This window comes from Lynx rufus, unplaced genomic scaffold (genome assembly GCF_022079265.1).
Source record: "Lynx rufus isolate CCGP_SWC_20201006 ecotype Redwood Valley unplaced genomic scaffold, mLynRuf1.p SCAF_2, whole genome shotgun sequence".
In the NCBI taxonomy this organism is placed as follows: Eukaryota; Metazoa; Chordata; class Mammalia; order Carnivora; family Felidae; genus Lynx; species Lynx rufus.
In genome coordinates this window covers 62,368,059-62,377,237 of record NW_025814834.1, presented here as the reverse complement: position 1 = coordinate 62,377,237, position 9,179 = coordinate 62,368,059, and the positions used below count along the sequence as shown (strand labels likewise).

The 9,179-nt window shown below is 44.4% G+C and overlaps 1 protein-coding gene across 1 annotated transcript; it reads left to right on the top strand.

The window, feature by feature from the left end:
• The first annotated feature begins 339 nt into the window (after positions 1 to 339).
• On the top strand, positions 340 to 2,241 carry SP5 (Sp5 transcription factor). The gene is made up of 2 exons (XM_047083222.1): positions 340 to 390; positions 1,093 to 2,241. The coding sequence occupies exons 1-2, from the start codon at positions 340 to 342 to the stop codon at positions 2,239 to 2,241; spliced, it is 1,200 nt and encodes a 399-aa protein (XP_046939178.1).
• The last annotated feature ends 6,938 nt before the right edge of the window (positions 2,242 to 9,179 follow it).

Here is a 9,179-nt window from a genome sequence, read left to right as displayed (position 1 = left end):
ACCATAGGAGCTTTGTGGATTCAAAGGATTTGCTTTCGCTTCTGAAAGAGCCGCTATTCTTTGATGATTGGGTAGCGGCAAACTTCAAAGCCATAAATCTTCCCTCTGACTGGCTGGCGGCCCAGCAAAGTCCTTATCAAATTCTTGGAGGTGATCCTGAAGCGCTCAGACCGCGCGCGGGGCGAGCGAGCGGGGCGCGGCGAGAGGCGCAGGCGGGAGGGCCCCGGAGCGCAGAGAGGGCGCCGGGGAGGGACGCTGGGCGGCCGTTCGTCCTCGCCTTCGGGTCTCCATGCCTCGGCAGCGCCCTGCTCCGCAGCCAACGGCCCGAAAGCTGTAGGTATGGCCGCCGTGGCCGTCCTCCGGAACGACTCGCTGCAGGCCTTCCTCCAGGTCAGGTCTGGGCTCGGAGGGAGATAGGGAAAGGTGGGAAGGGTCGCGTCCGGATCGATCGTGGTACTCTGTGCACCCTGAATCTCAAAGGGACCCTGTTCGGTGGATGCAGCTGGAGTCAGACCTAGTGGTGCCCACATCAACTTCGCACCTAACCTTGGTGTCTAGAGTGTGGCCTTTGGGGGAGGGACGCGCGGATCCGAGGGTTGTTCGGGCTTGCGAGTTTGGCCAAGAACAGGGCCCGAGCTCACCCTGCTGGGGCCCTCCCGCTGAATTTCAGGCTGGGGCGGGCGTAGGAGGAGCTCAAGAGTAGCTTAAAAGGTGGGAGGGAGGGCGGATAGGCCGCTGGTCTGTGGGTGTTTCCACACCCTTTCTGACCGCGGCGGCCGGAGCTGCCCGTCGGATCCTTCTCCCCTCCCACCGTGTGCCTGCTTCCTCTGAGTCTGGATGGCGTCTCTTTGCACCAAGTAGTTTAACAGGAAGCGCTCGAGCGCTCCGCGTTCAGGTAGCGCAGGCTCCAAAAGTTAACGGTACTGGTGGGTGCGTGCGGGGGTGCGGTGGGTGGGGGGAGGGACAGCCGGTACGCGGGAGGGGCGGTGATATAATAGCTGGTGTGGGGGTGGCGGGCCGGCCTGAAGACCGCGCTTGGAGCGCTAACCTTTTGTCTCCTCTCCGCCCTCCCCGCCGCCGCCGCCCATGCAGGACCGCACCCCCAGCGCCTCCCCGGACCTGGGAAAGCACTCGCCCCTGGCGCTGCTAGCCGCCACCTGTAGCCGTATAGGCCAGCCGGGAGCCGCTGCGCCCCCGGACTTCCTGCAGGTGCCCTACGACCCCGCGCTGGGCTCGCCCTCCAGGCTCTTTCACCCGTGGACCGCCGACATGCCCGCGCACTCACCGGGCGCGCTGCCGCCCCCGCACCCCAGCCTGGGCCTGACGCCGCAGAAGACGCACCTGCAGCCGTCCTTTGGGGCGGCCCACGAGCTGCCGCTCACACCCCCCGCCGACCCCTCGTACCCCTACGAGTTCTCACCCGTCAAGATGCTGCCCTCGAGCATGGCGGCGCTGCCCGCCAGCTGCGCGCCTGCCTACGTGCCCTACCCTACACAGGCGGCGCTGCCGCCCGGCTACTCCAACCTGCTGCCCCCGCCGCCCCCACCACCGCCACCCACGTGCCGCCAGCTGTCTCCCAACCCAGCCCCCGACGACCTCCCGTGGTGGAGTATCCCGCAGGCGGGCACCGGTCCGGGGACCTCCGGCGTTCCGGGGGGCGGCCTCTCCGGCGCCTGCGCCGGGGGCCCGCATGCACCTCGCTTCCCCGCCTCAGCGGCCGCCGCCGCCGCGGCCGCCGCCGCCGCCGCCCTGCAGCGGGGCCTGGTGTTGGGCCCGTCGGACTTTGCGCAGTACCAGAGCCAGATCGCTGCGCTGCTGCAGACCAAGGCCCCCCTGGCGGCCACGGCCAGGAGGTGCCGCCGCTGCCGCTGCCCCAACTGCCAGGCGGCTGGCGGCGCCCCCGAGGCAGAGCCGGGCAAGAAGAAGCAGCACGTATGCCACGTGCCGGGCTGCGGCAAGGTGTACGGCAAGACGTCGCACCTCAAGGCGCACCTGCGCTGGCACACGGGCGAGCGGCCCTTCGTGTGCAACTGGCTCTTTTGCGGCAAGAGCTTCACGCGCTCGGATGAGCTGCAGCGGCACCTGCGGACTCACACCGGCGAGAAGCGCTTCGCCTGCCCAGAGTGCGGGAAGCGCTTCATGCGCAGCGACCACCTCGCCAAGCACGTCAAGACGCACCAGAATAAGAAGCTCAAAGTTGCCGAGGCCGGGGTCAAGCGGGAAGACCCGCGGGACCTGTGAGCCTACCGCGGGGCGACTCGAGGCCTCTCCCGCCTGGGACTCCCTTCCAGCCCCTCTTTGGGGAGGTTCCGGAGCTCTGTGGGCAGCTGGTGGAGGGAAGACCCAACAGGCTCTTGCGTCTTCCTTCTGCCCTCCTCCCAAAGCAACGCCCGGGCTCCCAGCTTCCCTGGCCCGGCCTTCGGACAGGGACCCTGTGCCCCGGAGGAACAGGGGAAGTAGGGTGAGGAGCACTGCGTCACGCCAGGGCGGTTTCAAGCTCTTAACCATTCCCACCGTCTAGGAGATCTACAGTTTTGGGGGACCACACTGGGCTGACCTTGTATATAGGAAACACTGTTGAGTTAAAGCAGAAGGACCTTGGGAGATTTGAAATTGTGCTTTTTTTTTTTTTTTTTTTTTTTTTTTGCTAGGACCCGTCCGGGCTTTGTACAGGTTATTTAATAGCTTTGTTAAAGAATAATTATAATAATTATAACGTTAATAAAAATGTTACTTTTGTCCTCAGCTCCATGCAGAGCTACAGCATGAAATGTCTCTGTAAAGCAATCCGCAGTTGCAGCGTGAAAATAAATACGTTAACTCTGGGGTCACCTCGGGACCCGGCTGAGCCAGTCTCATTTGATCTTTTCTTCTTCGGGGAGGCTTTACAAAATGGTCAGATTTCACCGAGAAGACGGTTCCTGTAGACTGCATGTCGGGAGGTGTCTTTGCTTTAGAAGGGTCTGGGAAGGTGTGTTGGGTGCATGGATGGAGGAAGAAGGGCAGGGTCAGTTTTGCGGTAAAGAGGGATAGGGCAAGATTTTCCAGTCACACCTTGAGTTTCTCATGCGGCCTTAGGACTTGACCGGAGACTGTCGGGCTTCTCTTAAAAGTTTGATACCTGCTGTACATACAATGGACCTTATGTTATCTGGCGAATTCGTGGCTTTCCATTTGGTGGTACTCTAGGGACAGAGGTCACACGGAGCTGTGCTCCCTCCTGGCAGTGGGTTATGCAGGTGTTTGGAGAGATGCTGGAGACTCAAGGATTTGTTCACAGATGAGATTCCGGAGAGTTACAGAGAAACTGGGGGCCCTTCTTCAGGTTGGTCTTTCCCCCAGGAAAGAAGCTGTCACCTCAATCCTCTTGTTTTGCTTCTTTTCTTCTTCATTGTGCTGTGAAAATCTGAAGAGTCTTGTTTCACAATAGACGCTTAGAGATCTTCTGGCTGGGCCTGGAAGTTTTTAGTTCCACTTTGTATCTTGGGATTTTGGTTTTTTTTATTCACTGAAGTTGACCAGGATTTGCTCAGGGAGGAACCAGGAATACTCATAGGTAGGTTTCTCGCCTGTCTCTAAAAAAGTTTACAAGTGTTTTTTCAAGTGTCTTGACTCAGCTGACTCCTGGATGTTTACGTATATTTGAGTTTTTAAACCTGAAACTGACATCTTAATCTTAATAATTATCTTAATAATAAGATAATCTGATATAGAATTATCAAAGAACAGAAAATGTTCTAAATTTTGTTAATATGTTAAGCTGGCCTCATTAATGCCAGATTTCAGTGGAACTGAATAGTCTTCATGGTAGCAGAAGTGTGTATAAATTGATAGGATTTCGCAGTTTACAAACTTCTATTTGAAGTCAAACTGAAGGGTAAATTCTTAAAAGCTAGGAAGGTTGTGCTTGAGACTTACAGTATAAAGTAAAACACAGACATCAACATAATAGAGATGAAATTACTTTCATATTCCTAAGAAATGACATTTTACTCTAATTTGAGACAAGGTAGTAAAAGAATATTCAAATCATCGTGGAGATAGGCCTTAGAACCAGTTGTTCTCATTAGAGATTTTGAAACTGTTTAATGATAGATTGGAACGGGAGTCTTCAGGCTTCTCTACCTGGGAAGGATAGTTTGCTTAGCTAAATTTTCAAGACTGACAGGTTTGCTAGCAATAGTAATAAGAAAGTTGCTACGCAGTTACAGTAATACACATCTAAGTGTGTGGTCTTAATCTAAACCCAGATTCTTGAGAATCATTTCTATGAAGAGTTACAGAAACTCACATCAGAGCCAGAAAAGATGTTTTGTTTTGTTTTGTTTTTTGCAGATAGTAGGGAAAGAGAAATCCTGGTAGAGTGGAAAGACCAAGTGGACTCAAAAGTTAAAGTGATTCTCTCATTCAAAAGAGAATGCCCTTGGTGAAAAAAGAAAAATGGCAAGTTTGAAATGAGCCTGCTGGCCATTACTGACTGTGATCCTTTAGTATCTAAACAGATGCAGTGTTGAAGGTAAAGTTTCCTTCTAAGTTTAACTTTATGATTGCCAAGAGAACTGGATAGAACATACGGAACGTATCTAAAAATACGATATATAAAAAATTTAAAAGCAGAGCAGTCATTTGATGACAAAATAACCTTCTTATGTTTTCACTTGGTTAAACCTACAAGCTTAAAAAGTATGGCAAAAGTACAGTTTTTAGGCTAACTTGGTACCACGGAAAGAGCGTTCTTTATCCTACCACTGAACATTTGTGTTCCAGTTACTTTAGAACAAAATGCTCATGCCATTGTCCAAGTGGAAGCAAGGAAGCCACAATGATGTGATGTTATTGTCCAAGTGTAGGAAACCGTTTCATGTCTATACTGAAAAATAAGCTAATGAATCAGAAATATAAGTTTGACTGCAAAAATGTATTCGATTGTATAAACTGTTAAAATGTGAACTGCTAATGCATGGTCTGTTTCATAAAACTGCAACCAGTACCACTTAGGACTTTAAAGACTATTTTAAAATAAACCAATGTGCAGAAAGAATATGCATAAGTATGTACAATTAAGCACAGTTTGCAGAAAATTTAATAAAATTTAAAGTAAGAGAAGTTCAGTGCTCGCTTGGGCAGCACAGAAACAAATTACCATTACACGTAAACTAAAAGTTATTTTTTATTTAGAGTTTTGCTAACATCAAAAAGGAAAGTTTAATCTACCAACCAAATTCAAGGCTTTACTTAAAGACCCTAGCACCCAATTCAATTAAGTTTTAAAAATTAATTGAAGAGAATATGTTAATGATGGTCTCATATACATTTTTGAAGCAATGGTTTTAGTAGCATGCAAACAACAGTATCATTTTAGAAAATTCTAAAATTAATGTGATATGATTATTTTGAATCTAACAATTGATGAATGAACCGTTTTGATCAAGAACTTAGAAACATGGAGAAACTGACTTATCAGTTATTTAGGTAGCTCTGAAATGTGTGTTTCTAAACTTGTTAACAATACTCCACAGTTTTCTCAAGGGAAAATTGTGTAAATTTTACCTTCAGCTGACCGCTAATTTGTAATGAATGGAAGTAAATTATGTTAAAGAAAATACAACTCTATTATTTACTGTGTTAGTCTAGTTTCAGATAGAATTTAAATCTTAAAACCATGTTATGAATATTGTTTTAAATTATTTTGCTGTAAGTCAACCAAAAAAGACATAGCCATTTAAAAACTAATCTTGATGAGCATGCTTCTTGCAGAAACCTACTTGAAACAATGACATTTGTAGAAAAGGCAGTTTTTCACCCTACTTTGTACTCTGTTCTAATACTATAGGTTTTTCAGTAATCCGTTTAAAGCTGAACCTTTAGTGTTTCCCATTTATTTTGGTTTTGCTGTGAGAGTGTCACAGAATGTTACTATAGTGGTAGCTATGACTTCATATTCATGTAAACACCTAGTAAGCTGTTTAGGGCTCTAAAATTGCAAACCACTTTTACTTGCCTTAGCTCTTCACGGTAAATATTGACAAGTTGAGATACATTGATATCACACTGGGAAATGAACTGTGTTGCATAATGAGATTCAACCTTCAAGTTTTGTTTTTCTAGTAAGTGGAATTATGGTTTGCTAATATCCCCAATTGAGAGCTACTCAAAATAGGTAATATGAATGTTCTATCAGATATCACTACCTACCTCTGGTCTGCATGATAGAGAGGGACTTTAAAACAGTATGAAACCCAGGGCAGCTTTGAAATAAGGATATGTGCCAGCATAGTTTGATGCAACAGGAAAAAGTAAGGAAAAAATCTAGACAGAAAGATGTATTTTGGCAATGAAATCTTTACTTAGATTAATACAACAAAAGGACGCGTTTCATCATTGGGCCACCATAATGGTAACCTGATCAATGTGGTATCCAATATACATAAACAGTACATCTTTCTCTGGTGACGTTCAGACTCAGCACATTTTTGCATAAAGATCTTTGTGTCAATCGCTCCTCCCCCACTTGTTTTTAAAGAATCTGCAATGTTTCAAATTAGTTTATGGACATTGTAAAACAACTTACATAGTGTTACTATAACGAATAAGTCATACTGTTCAACAAAGATATAATCAATTTATGGGCCATCACAACTTTTTTTGATAGTTTCAGTTTTACTATTTCAACTTGTTACCAGTTAGAGATTTGCATGTGATGATTGATATAGTATATACATTTTCATGCTGACATTTTGATGACTTCCCTTTCTAGACTTTATATACTTTTCCTTCCATGTCGTTAGTGATTATGCTGAAGCAGAATCCCCAATGGGGTATGTGACACTTAATTCGTAATTTAGTCCATGCACGTGAACTGCAGTTTCTGCACAGCACATAATAAACTAGATTAACTAATATATTTTGGTTGCCTACCTAATACCAAAATCCAATTCAGGGGAGATAAATCAAGTTCCTAGTTTGATACATGGATAATCCGCAGCTTTCACTTTTCAAAAGTTGTTTCAACCTTATGAAGATTCAGGCCACCTAATATGAGGTGGTTGGGTTTTTTAACTCAAAACTAGTCATCTAACTTTTTTCATTACTTGTCAAAATTCTAACATCAAAAATATACTAAAGTCCTCCGAAGTCTAAGGCAGGAAGGAGATGTTACCTGGCTTTTTAATAAAAAACTCTTCAGTCATACGGGTGCTCTCTAATGATTTTGTGTTTAGCATAATCTAAAACACAGATGGAAAACATCTGGCCCTCAGCTCAATTTCATCCAATTCACAAGGCAAATATCAAAGCTGAATCCCCATTTATACTTACGGTGGGGAAAATGTGTCCTAATTTGAAAAGTATTTGGTGGCAATTTCCTAAAGTCTGCATAAGGTACCAGGAAAGCTTATTTCTCTTATTTCTGTCTTTGCGAGTTTTATTCTTAAATTCTGTATTCTGTTTTCTTTTTCCATTTCTGTATGCTTCTTGACTTGTGGATGTCACGTGTCTTCTATGTATCCATGGTCATCTCTAGCATGGAAACTCATTCAGTGTCACATGTCTCTCTTCCTTTGCTCAAAGTATTTATGCCCATTATTTGATTTTGCTCCCTAGAATGCAGAACTTGACAGGGTTCCAAACTATAGCTCTTTTAAATCTGTTGTAATTTTAATAGACATTTACATTTCTCGGTCTGAAGTTTATATGTGAATGAATTAAATTTATAGTTCTATTTGTAGGTTCATGTTTTATTTATGTAGTACATGGCTGTTGTTTACTGTGGCTTTGTGAGCATCAGTGGGAAAACATATTTTCATCGCAGTTGAAAGTAAAATTGTAAAGTATGATAGAGGATTATGGTTTGAAGCAGTCCCAGGTTGGATAGATTTTAATTAGTAAAAAGCGTACAAGAGAAATAGATTACCTAAATCTGTAAACATAGCCCTTTATTTACTTGAGCTAAAGTTTTAATGAAGGGGGTGTGAACTATGACCTGTAAGCATTTAGCTATTTATATTCCTTACTGAGGTTATTATATTTGATGGAGACTTCTTTTTCTCTCAAAGGCTTTATTCTTTTTTGATCCTTGATGAAGTCCATATCATTTCTTGCTAGTATCACAATAACTGCCAAGGAAGTCACTGTGGCAACAGATTTTGTGCTGAGCCTGGGTTTGGAGGAGAAAGCTGCTAAGTTGTTTGCTTCATCAGTCATGATTCAGGCATGTCGATGGCAAGTCTGTGTACCCTGAGCAGCTAGTAGCTGGAAGTTGTGGGCTGTAGCTTCCCCTTAGCTCCTTCTGTAGCAAGGAGAGTTAGAAATAGGGAAAAGGGAAACAGCCATGGGAAATAACATGACCATGGGGGAATAACAGATATTTGGAATACCCTGTTTAGACAGGCTTTATTTCTAAAGGGGTTGAATAGGATTGCATAGAAGCTGAAGGTTGCTTTTTTTTTTTTTTTTAAACCAAAGGTGAGTGTGAGTAGACTGTAAGGAAGATGTGAGCCTTGACTGAGGACATGTACACTTGGATGATCTTTATGGTCTCTTCCAAAGCTGAAGATCTAAAATCTGTAAGTCAAAAAATTCAAATATATTTGATTATGGCTACTAAAAATGCAACAATTGTATGAATATTTCTGGCAATGTGGCATCTGATTCGAGAAATCCAGTTCTTGGAGATATAGTTTATTCTTAAGTAGTTGAAGGTATTAAAGGGAAGCAAAAGTGATTGAGGGTAAATCAACCTCTATTTGAGTAATATCAGAAGTTAGTCCCATGACCTTGATATTGGCTTTTAAAGATAACAGTTCTGGGCCGGTCAGTCTTTGTAAGTGCTGTATTATTATGCACGTTCCCAAATCCTGTTTCTATGTACAGAAATCTCACAGTAATATGACAGGATTCAAAAATATAGGTAACTTATCAATGATTAAGTAGATGTAATTATTTAGATTTATATTAAGCTGAAAGAAACTGTTATTTCCCCAGTCAAAGTCAGTTAAAATAATATGTACAGTTAAGAATATGCGAGCTGCATACTTAATTCAGTATTTATTATTTATGGATATTAGATGTAGAAAACTAGGTATGAAACAAATTCAAAACATGTATACATAACTAAATTCAATTCACCAAAGAATTATTTGATGTCTACAAGATATAAGGTACGACGAGGCTTCAAAGAT

What these genes read in the sequence shown, in the direction of transcription:
- SP5 (XM_047083222.1), top strand. Translation starts at nt 340, where the DNA reads ATGGCCGCCGTGGCCGTCCTCCGGAACGACTCGCTGCAGGCCTTCCTC. An exon ending in CGCTGCAGGCCTTCCTCCAG is followed by an intron (nt 391 to 1,092) that starts GTCAGGTCTGGG and finishes CCGCCCATGCAG; the next exon opens with GACCGCACCCCCAGCGCCTC.